The sequence below is a fragment of the Mus caroli genome, chromosome X (genome assembly GCF_900094665.2).
Source record: "Mus caroli chromosome X, CAROLI_EIJ_v1.1, whole genome shotgun sequence".
NCBI classification, from domain to species: domain Eukaryota; kingdom Metazoa; phylum Chordata; class Mammalia; order Rodentia; family Muridae; genus Mus; species Mus caroli.
Genome location: NC_034589.1, coordinates 784191 through 796242, shown reverse-complemented (window position 1 = coordinate 796242; position 12052 = coordinate 784191). Strand labels below are relative to the sequence as shown.

General features: G+C 40.0%; 1 protein-coding gene across 6 annotated transcripts in view; it reads right to left on the bottom strand.

Moving 5' to 3' along the window:
- Positions 1-12052, bottom strand: part of Shroom4 (shroom family member 4) — a 224059-nt gene that overhangs the window by 8202 nt on the left and 203805 nt on the right. For 5 of the 6 annotated variants that reach the window (XM_021153944.2, XM_029473009.1, XM_029473010.1 and 2 more), the window contains 2 exons: positions 5309-6079; positions 417-597 (listed from right to left, as the gene is read on the bottom strand). In XM_021153944.2, coding sequence (XP_021009603.1) covers positions 417-597; positions 5309-6079 — 952 coding nt within the window. The remainder of the gene's footprint in view (positions 1-416; positions 598-5308; positions 6080-12052) is intronic. The other variant, XM_029473013.1, reaches the window with a different exon arrangement.

Sequence of the window (12052 nt, the reverse complement as noted above, 5' to 3'; positions counted from 1 at the left end):
CACACACACACACACACACACACACACACACACACCTGGGTTCAATGCACAGTCTCTCTCTCTCTCTCTCTCTGTCTCTCTCTCTGTCTCTCTGTCTCTCTCTCTCACACACACACACACACACACACACACACAATCCTACCTGGGTTCAATAGCCAGTCTCACTCACACATAGACCTACATACATAGACACACACACAGACACACACACAGAGACATACACACACATCCCTATATTGTGATGGCCCTAAGGATTAGAATAATTACTACTGCTACTATTGATTAGAGAACAGACTAAGGAGAGACTGTGGTTTCCATATACAGGTAGAAAAGACATGCTGGAGGGTATGGAGGGCTGCTTGTCCTCTGACACTTAACTGAATGCTAAAACTCTCCGGGATACACCACAACCTTACCTTTTTTTGAGCCAGTTCATAGTCAACTCCCTCCTCTCCCAGGCCTGCCTCTGCCATCTCAGGCTGCTGTTTTAACTTGTTCAGCAGTTCTGCCTTGGCCACAGAGATATTATAATAAGCTGAGTAAGAGGTAGGGATTCCTGAGGCCCCCTTAGGAGGTGAGAAGTGCTGAAACTCTTGTCTGTGGAAACAAAAGGTGACCATTTGAGTGCTTTTGTTGAGAAACCACTGAGTTTTCTTTTTTCTTAGTTTCTCTACCTGTAATATTTGACAGCTCTTCCCATAGCTGGTATAATATAATGGAAGAAAAGGCACCATTCAAACACAAACAGGTAACAGGAAGGTGATCTAAAAGCCAAGTGAAGGTAAACTTTAAGAATGAAGAAGTCAGCTGAGCAGTGGTGGCGCATGCCTGTAATCCCAGCACTTGGGAGGTAGAGGCAGGCAGATTTCTGAGTTCGAGGCCAGCCTGGTCTACAGAGGGAGTTCCAGGACAGCCAGGACTGCACAGAGAAACCCTGTCTCGAAAAAACAAAACAAAACAAAACAAAACAAAAAACAAACAAAAAAGGAATGAAGAAGTCTATTTCCATGTCCTTCTATGTCCCTCAACTTAGTAGTTCATAGGACTTCTGTATCTTTTGGCTTAGTCATTAAAACCCCATTAAAATATAGAAGAACTTTCAAGACCTCAAAACTGTAGACTTATGATGATAAATGAGTTGCCTTAATAATTCATGACCTTCAGTGAGGGGCAGCAGAGAAATAAGTGTTCCTCTAAGCTTGGCCACCTGATTTAAGTACCGAGTCCGCTCAGCCCAGCTCTATTGGATGGATCTGCTTGTTCGCAAAGGTACCCTGACTTGCCTTATACTCTTTTCTTTTATCCTGATGTCACTCCTTGAAATGGCCCCTTTGCTGTAGATGTTCCACAGCAAAGAGGTCACCTGTGACCTTAGCCATGGTCATCATTCTGAATGCTGATACCAGCATTCCTGCCAAGGACTTGTCATAGCCCATCACATTTCTAGTGTGTTCTTCTGATACTGCCTCTCATAAGACAGCCCTTCGGCTTGAGAAGGGAAAGCACACCTCCATTTGTGTCATATTCTCACTGGCCCCAGCCTCCTGTGCGGGTTCAGAATGACACCCAGGGACTTGACAAATGTAGCAGCAGACCTTGTTATCTTGGGGATACCAAAGCCCGAGGGGATAAAATTTGGCTTCTTGGAGCCCCAGCCAGTGAAAGAGAATTTCTCCTCAGAAAAGAAGTAGTTCTGGCCCGACCCTAGCTTGGATTTGGCCTCTTCTGCCATTATGGCTTCTAGTCTGGTGGAAGTAAGGGAAAATAAAGGCTATGTCAGGTTTCAGTAATGAAAGGGAAAACAGCTCTGCCCAGGGTTTATGCACAGGCAAAGTCCACCCCACTTGGGCCTGTGTGTGTGTGTGTGTGTGTGTGTGTGTGTCTGTGTGTGTGTCTGTTCCCTTTGCCAGGCAGCTATTTCTACCATCCACCTGTCTGTTTCACCAGCCCTTTCTAACCTCTAGCTGTTTGAAAGGGAAAATAGAAGAAACTCATTAGTCATTTCTGCAGCTATTTGTAGCTCTTAGATAAAGGTCAAATATAATGGCTAAAAAGGCTCCACAGCTATTTACTGATTCATGCTATGCTGTCTCTTAATTCATCACACAAAGGCAACCTGGGCATGCCAATATTCCTCACTCTAGAGACATCTATTTTACACATAGGCTTTCAAGATTAGAACTATAATACTAATATATACACAGTGCTTGTTATACCCCAGAAACTGTCTTAAGACAGGTAATACACATGTGCAAAGCATGTGTACATAGAGACATACAACTGAATGGTCATCATGACCATTTTAAAGAGAGGTAACACGAAGAACCCAGAGGTAAAATTATATTCTCCAGGTCAGTAGACAGTGACCTGCTCACCAATAGCAACCTGACTTCACATCTGTGCCTTTATTCTTTATACTCTGTGATAGTGACAAATGAACAACTTAATACTCTACAAACCCCTATTTGTAAAGGACTGTCTAGCTGGACCATGTCTTTGATATCAAAAGAGAGAGAATTTTGTGGAGGTAATCCAGATAATTGAACTTTGAGAATACCTGTTTATAAGAACTTAGTACATGTCAATATTCTGAGTCAGAAACTGTTAAGATCAAACTTCATGTGCTCCATGGGAAGGCAGCTCAGCAGCTATGGCCCTGTACCACATTACAGTGGATCATGGTAAGCACTGTGCTCTGGGGTTCTTTTTCTTTTTCTCATTACCTTCATGAACAGGGAAGGGATTACAAGAAATCTATAGGAACCTAATCTGAATTTGAAAGTAAACATGACATGTAAGCTCAGAACCTTCCGCTGAGCAAGGACAGACGTGCTTAGACTATACAAAGCCAACTAGATCTATACTGGAACTAGTTATTAGACTGAAGCAACATTTGATCATTCTCATGACTTCCTTGCATATGCATTACCGAGTCTGTACTGAAAAAGGAAATGTGTGGTAGAGATACTATGGTTTCAGATGGCTAAAAGTTGGCTGTCTTTATTTGCATTTCACACTGAAAACCTTACAAGTCTATTGGCCCCAACACTATCTTGAACTTTCCTAGGGTCTGAGGAGAATCTTTTTCAGGACCTGAGATCCCAAAATGATGCTGTAGGCAATGAGCTAGACTGCCTGGGTTCTGGTTAGCTGTGAGCCTGTGAGAGAGTTATTTCCCCTCCTTTAGCTTCAATTTCCTCAACTGAAAGGTGGACGGGGGTAGTTATAAGTCTTTCTTAGGTCTCTTTTGGGAGAGTAAATCAATGTCCCAATAAGCCCATCCTAAATTAAAATTACTTATAACTATACCTGACCTTCCAAACCTCACGACTTAATAGTACAGCTCACTGGCGAATGTCAGCAGTTTCTTTGATGATTACAGGGCTGCCTGCCACTACTGCTTCCCAGCACCACAAAAAGGTTACCATACAGCCTCTTGCTAGCTTAGGAAAAGGGCAACACTTCCCGACCTTAAAGTGTCCTTTCTACTGTGTTCATGTTGTATCTGCACATTGTAAACCCTAAGAAAGAGTACATCACATGGAAAGAATGATCTGTCCCTGAAAATACTTTAAGTCATGCTCGGCACATAGGAAACAGGTGAAGAAACAGCAGCTGTGATGGAAATGATGCTCTTCTTTAAATCTTTATCATTGGAAGAAACATCTAGAATTGATTTTTGGCAGCTAGAAGCTGAGGCTGTGTGCAACCGAATGTATTCCCTTGCATTTTATAATTTGTTATAAATAAATCTTGGGAGTGGGTGATAGATGTCTAGTAATAGTGATTTCTTTCTTAGTAGCCTGGGTCAAGACAATAAAAGCTCATAATGGAGGAAAGTCCATAGCCTAGAACTGCTACTTCTGGCCCCCATTATCCTGGAAGAGAAAAGGTAACATAAAGCTCCAGCCACCTAGGAGAACAAGAGCTTTCTGAGAGAGGTTGCCGGAGGACGACGACTAGGAGGAGGAGGTTATGGCAGCTGCAGCAGCCTAGATTTAGAGGCAGACAGATCTGGATTTGAGTCTTTCCTGTGTAATACTGAATCAATTAGTCCCTTATTTTGCTCAACTTCAGCTACCTCATTTGTCAAATGGAGATATTAATGGCCAACAGGGATGTTGGGAAGAATAACTTAAATCATGTACATTAAACGCCAGGCAGTGTCTGGCACACAGAAAATGCTTAATTGAAAGCTTATTTGATTATCTATTTTGTCTTTTGAAATATTAGTTCAGTGCCTACTATCTGCCAGGTAACCTTTCAATCTCTCAGCTGGGATACATAACAACTGCCACACAGTTAGTTTCTGCAACGTATTTTCCAGTCGCAGTAAGGCAGCTTAAGAAACAGTCACATGTGGTCTGCTAAGGGCTTCTCACAGAGCCCAGGAGCTGGGATTTATAAATGCTTTCCTTATGGCACCTCAGAGAACTGCTCAATCAGCTCCAGATAACCAAGTAACAAGATTAGCCTGTCCATAAAAGTCACATAAACAAGGTACTTCTAATAGCAACTCCTCCCAGGCAAGATCCTGCTATAAAAAGATTTAAAGAAAGCAATTAGGGGACACCTGTCTGCTCATCCACAGTGGAGCTCTGAAAGAGGCCAGGCAGAGCTAAGAGCCCAAGCACCGAGCAATGGCGACCATGGTGTTTCTGTTTAGGAGCAAAAAGGACAGACACACAGCTTGCTATTTAGATCAGCATTCACATAGGAGTCAGTGGCAGTCCACAATCCTGTTTTGATCTTGCAGCTCACCCTGCCAACTACTGCCTACTATCTGGCAAAGCAAATGCAAAGCAGGGGAAAAGGAGGGTGGAAAAGACCAAGAATGCCCTTAGCTGTTATAAGGAATTATCACTGCGTAAGTGCAACATCTTTCTTCTGGGGTTGGGGGAAGAATTCAGAGGCCCAGGCTACTTTGCTAGAGCACACAGGAGCCAGGGCTCAGGGAAGGCCTAGGACAGGCAAAGAATGGTTTATGCTTTCATGATCAAGGGCCAGATATTGTGCTATACAGCTTAAAGATACACTGAGAAGCAATACCATATTTTCTTAATGATAGGGATCAAAACCTTAACTTCCACTTCCTGAGAACCTACTGTGTACCAACCATCTATTCATGCCCTTTACATGCAATATCTTAATAGTCAGAATCAGGTAGAGGTGATGCATTATCATGACTTTTTTTCCAAATAAGAAGACTAAGGATCAGTGACAGACAGCTGCTGAGTGGTGGAGGAGAAATTCAATTCATGTTGCTGGCTGCCTTGTCTGTGACCCAATATCTTTCCCACACACTTACTTTGGGGTCACAGTAGCTTCTTGTTCAGTTGTCCTCCATAGTCCATGAGTGCCATAATAGCCAGGATGGTGACCTTTCTCAGGCTGGGGTACAGTGCAGCCCCTTACTGGAGGCACAAAATTGCTAGGATGCAGAGCAAAGGCCTCTTGCTCTTGGAGGCTCTGTGAACCCTGCCTTGAGGCTTCCTGGTGGCCCATCTTCAGGGACTGTGGCTGTTCCTCTGTATTAGGGGCACATGAGCCAGTGATTTCTGAACTAAAATACTGGGGTGGTAGGTCCTCCTCTTTCTCTCCTTCCTCCTCTTGCTCCTTCTCTTCTTCCTCTTCACATCGCTGTTGTTGTTGCTGCTGCTGCTGCTGCTGTTGTTGCAGCTGTGCTGCACGAAAGAGCCTATATTTTTCCCAGTTGGGAGGAGGAGGGCGAGGAGGAGGAAAGACCTTCTTTCGGGCCCCAAGTGTATCTGGCTGAGTCTCACTGCCTTTACTAAATGATTCTCTCTGATGCTTCCCCCAGGCCTGGGTGTTTTGAGGCTCTAAACTGATGTGACTCTCAGAGAAGGCTCGGCTCCGCAGTGGGCGGGGCATGGAGGCAACAGAGTTCTCATCCTCATAAACCGAAGATTCCTCTGGTTTGTTTGAGGCACGTTTGAAGTCTCCAAGGATGTCAAGAGAAGAGACTGCTCGGTAGTTTGACAAGTCCAGTGATGGATTCTCAATGCAAGGTCGGAAGGGAGTAGACAATGAAAAGCCGGCCTTAGAATGAGCCATTTCCCTGCAAAACAGCAGAAAAGCGTTGACCAAGACAGCTGTGTGATGGATGGGGCCCATATTTTAGATGACATAATTTCAGAAATGTTAAAATGCACAAAATTCTAACGTACAGTAGAAATAAGAATATAAAAAATGATGACAACAAACTTTGTGTGTGTGTATAAACTAAGTACTAAACACTAGAGCAGTCGTTCTCAACCTCGCTAATGCTCAACCTTCCTAATACAGCTCCTTACATTGTGATAACCCACCCAACCATACAATTATTTTCATTGCTAGTCTTTAACTCTACTTTTCCTACTGTTATGCATTGTAATATCAATGTCTGATATGCTGGAGATATGATCTGCAACCCCAAAGGGGTCATGATCCACAGGTTGAGAAGCACTCCACTAGCATATGCACTCAATGCTCTCCAATTTATTTTCTCCTTACAATAAACCAAGGAGAGGTAGTTCTTACAGTTTGGATTTCATTGTTTGAGAAGCCAAGACATAGTCAGGATAAGTAATTTGTCCAGGGTTATAAAGGTTACGTGGTAGAGCTACAATTTGAACTTGAACTATTTAGCTACAAAGTCTAAATAGACACATGGTACCTCAATCTGTTTAAAGCACCCAGACTGGATGTGCAATATCTAGGGCTTATAATCCTGGTTTTCTATTTCATTTGTTGATTTTCTCTATTTTTTTTAAATGAAACATTTCTAGTGTTTAGAAATAGTGATTTCCATGAATATTTATATTCCTACTTACTACCCAGATTCCATACATTTTAATACTTTACCATTTAAAGTTCATGAATTCTTTCTTTTATGTCACTCCTTACCTCCACTGCTCTACTGCCAATGTGATGCAAGGTATATTATAAATGAACTACATATAGCTTCCCCGTGCTTACATGTGGAATAAAAATATGAAATAAACTATTCACAAGTATCTGCCTCTTTTGGTAAAAAAAAAAAAAAATTCCTTTTGAAATGTCAAAAAGATTCATTGAATTCTAGGCTTTCCTGAAAACTAACTCTCAAAAGTAAGCAGTGTAATCTATTAAGGAGTATTCTGTTACAGAAAATTTGAAGATGGGACAAAGAAGGATTAATAACATAAGCAAGGCTCATATGAACTTGGAGACTAAAGATGCAAGGCCAGGGCCTGCACAGGTCTGCACCAGGTCCTCTGTGTATATATCATGGCTTCCAGTTTAATGTTTCTATGGAAGTCCCGAGCATGTAAACAAGTGAGTCTTGTGCCTTTTCTTGGTCTATTTTCCTTCGGTTGGTTTGTCTTTGTAAGAGTTTTTGTTTTATCTTATTATATTTTTGTTATTTTTTAAAAAATAAATGATTGGAAGGATGGATGAATGGATGGATGGATGGATGAATGGATGAATGAATGAAGACCAAGCCACTATGGTAAAGGTTAAGAACTGAACTGTCACTTATGCTTGCTGGGAGAAGGAAAATCAGTTTTCCCTAATAGAGTGACATGGGGTAGATCAACCACTCCAGGACAGGTTTCAAGTTCAGGAATAGTTGAGCAATGTGTAAGAGATTTCACAGGTTTTTGTGTATATCTGTATTTGGGTCCAGTTTGAATTGGGAGAGTAGTTAGTTTTATTGTGTTTTCTTGGTTTGGTGGGGTTTTGTTGTTGTATTGGGTTTTTGCTTGTTTTTTGAAAAGGAACTTAACAGTTAGATGGATAAGGAATGAGAGAGGATCTGGAAGGACTTGGGGAAGGGGAAGAATATGATCAAAATATATTTAAATTTAAAATTGTTTTAAATTACATATATATACACATATGCACATATACATATATATCTTATGAAACAGCTATAAGTAAAAGTATATTATTGACTAACAGAACAAAACAGTGAATTTAGAAATAAGGTAGACTAGCCAGGCATGGTAGCACATGCCTTTAATCCCAGTATTTAGGAGACAGGTGGATCTCTATGAGTTCATGGCTAGCCTGGTTTGCATAGTGAATTCTAAGATAGTCAGTGCTATATAATAGAGAGACCCTGTCTTACAAAAAAAAAAAGAAATAATATAAAACTATATAAACTATAAAAACACCTTATAAAAACCTTCTAAAACAAGGAGATAAAGATTATTCAGTAAATCTTTTGAGACAACTTTTAATCAGTGCTATATATGTGTATATATACTTATTCTATTTACGTTTATATAAATAAGAAAATTTGAAATTTCAAGTATGATCACTTATAAGAAGAAATAATATTTTTAAGTTATAAGAGAAAAATCTCCATTTATAAAATGTCAAACTTCTACATGGTAAGACTTATCAAAATTAAATGGCATCTCTTCAGCTGATTTTAGAGAGTTAAGCCCTTTAAACTTATGATCTGATTTCCTATGGTAGCCGGTGAGCAATCAACATCATGCTGAGTCCTACTGCCAGGAAATTCTAAGGGTTCAATTAGACCAGCAGACAGACTATGCATTCAACAGTTGTAATGATGGCTGGGAGGGACTATTTCTTTAAAAAAAACAAAAAAACAAAAAAAGGGAACAGTATACTTAATGCTAACCAAGTTCAGATAAAATGGAAACAAAACCTTATTGCCCTCATCACTAGTTCCCATGTGGATTAGAAATCCCTACCCACTTATCTCCACTACCTTCATCTGGGTCTTGGCCTACATCTTTACCCTCACAAACTGTCCAGCCTCACATCTCCCTTAAGAAAGAAAATAAAAAGTAGTGGGTGGACAGCCAAAAGATGACAAATCTATATCAGGCAGAGAGGCCCCTCCTGATGACCTTCTCGATTATTCTTAATTACCCTGACTCTACTTTGCATTCATTTTTCCTTGAAAAGAACATCATAATGCTAGCAACTGGAATACATGATAAGGATCTAATTACACTAAATCTTTCCCTTTCTTCTTTCTTCTTGTTTGGGTGTGAGTGCTCTCTCTCTCTCTCTCTCTCTCTCTCTCACACACACACACACACACACACACACACACACACACACACACACACACACACACAAACACACAAATCTATGTATGCATCCCCATACTGTATGTATGTGTGTGTGTATATGCACATGTGCCTCTGTGTGTGTGTGTGTGTGTGTGTGTGTGTGTATGCATGTCCGTGCATGTGTGTGTTTGAGATAGAGTCTCGTTACATAGTCCAGACTGTTTTAGAACTTTAAATCCTCATTTGTTAGCCATGTAAAAACTATCATTACAAGCATATCTTTTCATACCCAGAAGCCCTGAATCTTTATATACCAAAAAAGCATAGAATCACACATCATAAGCAAACTATAGGTAACATAAAGACCAACAAATAAAGTCAGAGACAAAATTAAGAATGTTTCAACTGACCACAGAGCATAATAGTTAAAACTAAAATAAGAGAAAACTCTAACAAAAAGTACACTTGCTTTTTAAGACTCCTGTTAATTTTTCACCAGTCTTCTCTAAGAATATATATACAAAACAAGTATTAGTGAAGAGAATCCAGAAGGATGTTAAAAATACATCATAAACATGCATGTTCATTTTAGAAATTAAAATTTTGCTCAGGGGCTGGAGAGATGGCTTAGTGGTTAAGAGCACTTGCTGCTCTTCCAGAGGTCGAGTTCAATTACCAGCAACTACATGGTGCCTCACAACCATCTGTAATGGGATATGGTGTGCATGAAGGCAGTGTACTCATATATATAAATCTTTTTAAAAAAATCTCATTTAGTGTTAAAAAATCTATTCATATAGTTGACAATACTAATAAATCAAAAGATAAATGTTACAAAACAACTTCTCTAATCCTTCAAGATATTTGATTGCAATCCTCAGAACTTTGTAGACTTAGAAAGCTACCAGCAGGAAGCTTTAGCTAGTCCTATGAAAGCACCATGTGTTAGATCCAGGCCCTCACACATGTTAGGCTCATGGTTTATCAAAGAGCTTCCCCTGTAGCCCTGAAACAAAACAGTGGAGACATTCCTATAAAAACTGGGAACAAGTGAAACTGCCCACTTTCCCAATTAGTACTTAATAATATTCAAAAATGCTTTATATGTGATTTGACATGATGAACACATTAACAGTGGAAGATATTATGTACAGATGACATTATTTATCTGAAAACTCATGATAAGTGAAAATGTAATACCAAGAGTAAGAAAATTCAATAAGGTGTCTGGGTATAAGATGAATATATAGAAATAAACTTTCTTATGCATACAACAATTAGAAAATATAATGGAGGGTATGATCATACTTGGCACAACAATTAAAAAGATAAAATATCTAGAAATAAACCTAAGCAGGAAATATCATGGACCTATCTGCAGAAAACTAGAAAACTTTATTAAAGGACATAAAACAATATGTGCATGAACGAAAAGACATGCAGTTTCCTAGCAAGGATGACTCAACACTGTAAAGACATCAGATCTACCCAAATTAATAAATAAGCTTAATATGGGGCCAATAAATTTGCCAGCAGATGTGATTTTTGGAACATTATCCAAATATTATATGGGAAAATAAAATTGTGGTGATTACCACGAAGAGTAGCAAAGAGTCCTGGGGGAGGAGGAGCCTTCCCATTTAGAACTATGCTCTAAAGTTACAGTAAATAAGGGAGTCTCACAATTAGAAAGGTGGGTGCTTGGTATCAATACACAACGCAGCCTAGAAGTAGCTGCACATACCTGTAATCCCAACACTTGGGGAGGAGGCTGAAGCAGGTGCCACAAGTCTAAGGCCAACCTGGCCTTACTCTAAATAAGTAGTACAAATGACAAAACCCATAGAATGCTAAACTGGTAAAGTAAATTCAAACCCATGTGAAGTGATTTTTTGGTAAGCTAAGCTAGGAAAGATGACTCATTTGCATACAGTTTTGTTAGAACTAGATAGTTATTAGTGATTAAGTCAAATCTCTGTCACTCAAATTAAGTTCAAACACACACACACATACAATTTCAAATGTAAAAAAGACATTATTATAAATTCTAGAGGAAAATAGAAAATACAAGAAAAGCTTTAATCTTAAGATTAAATTCTAATGTAAGCCACTAAATACAGAAATAATCAAAGAAAGGTGATATAATTTATTTACAAAGAAATTTAAAAATTATGATGAGAAGAGTACCAGAAACAAAACCAAAATGTGATAATGATATGCCGGGGAAATCTGCTTGTTCTCTATGCAACTAAGAGTCCAGTACCTTTCAGGGGATGGAGCAGAGACTGAGGGAACAGCCAACCAATAACCAGCCCAACTTGAGACCCCTAACATTATTAATCATACTCTGCTATGCTTGTAGACAGTAGCATGGCTGTATTCTGAGAGGCTCCACCCAGCAGCTGACTCAGCCAGATGCAGACACTCACAGCCAAATAGTGGCTGGAGCTTGAGGACTCTCATGCAGGAATAGGAGGAAGGATTGTGGTCCCCAAAGGGGACAGGAACTCCATAGGAAGACCAAGAGTCAACTAACCTGCACCTTTGGGGCTCTCAGAGTCTGAACCACCAATCAAAAACATACACAGGCTAGACCTAGGCCTCCCTACATATATGTATCAGATGTGCAGCTTGGTCTTCATGTGAGATCTGAACAACTGGAACAGGGGTTATCCAAAAAGCTGTTGCCTGCATGTGGGGATATGTTCTAGCTAGGCTGCCTCATCTGGCCTCAGTGGGAGAGGATGTACCTAGTCTCGTAGAGAATTGAAGTGCCAGGGTGGGGGAATAGCCAGTGGCTCCCCCTGACTCACTCAGAGGAGAAGGGGAGGGGTGGTGGGGGAAGGATTGTAGGATTGGGTGACTGGGAGCAGGCAGTGAGCAGGATGTAAAGTGAAAAGTAAAAAAAAAAAATTTAAATATATATATATATATATATATATATATATATATATATATGTGTGTGTATACTGAGACAGAGAGATACGGAGATAGAGACAGAGAGAGACAGAGAGAGA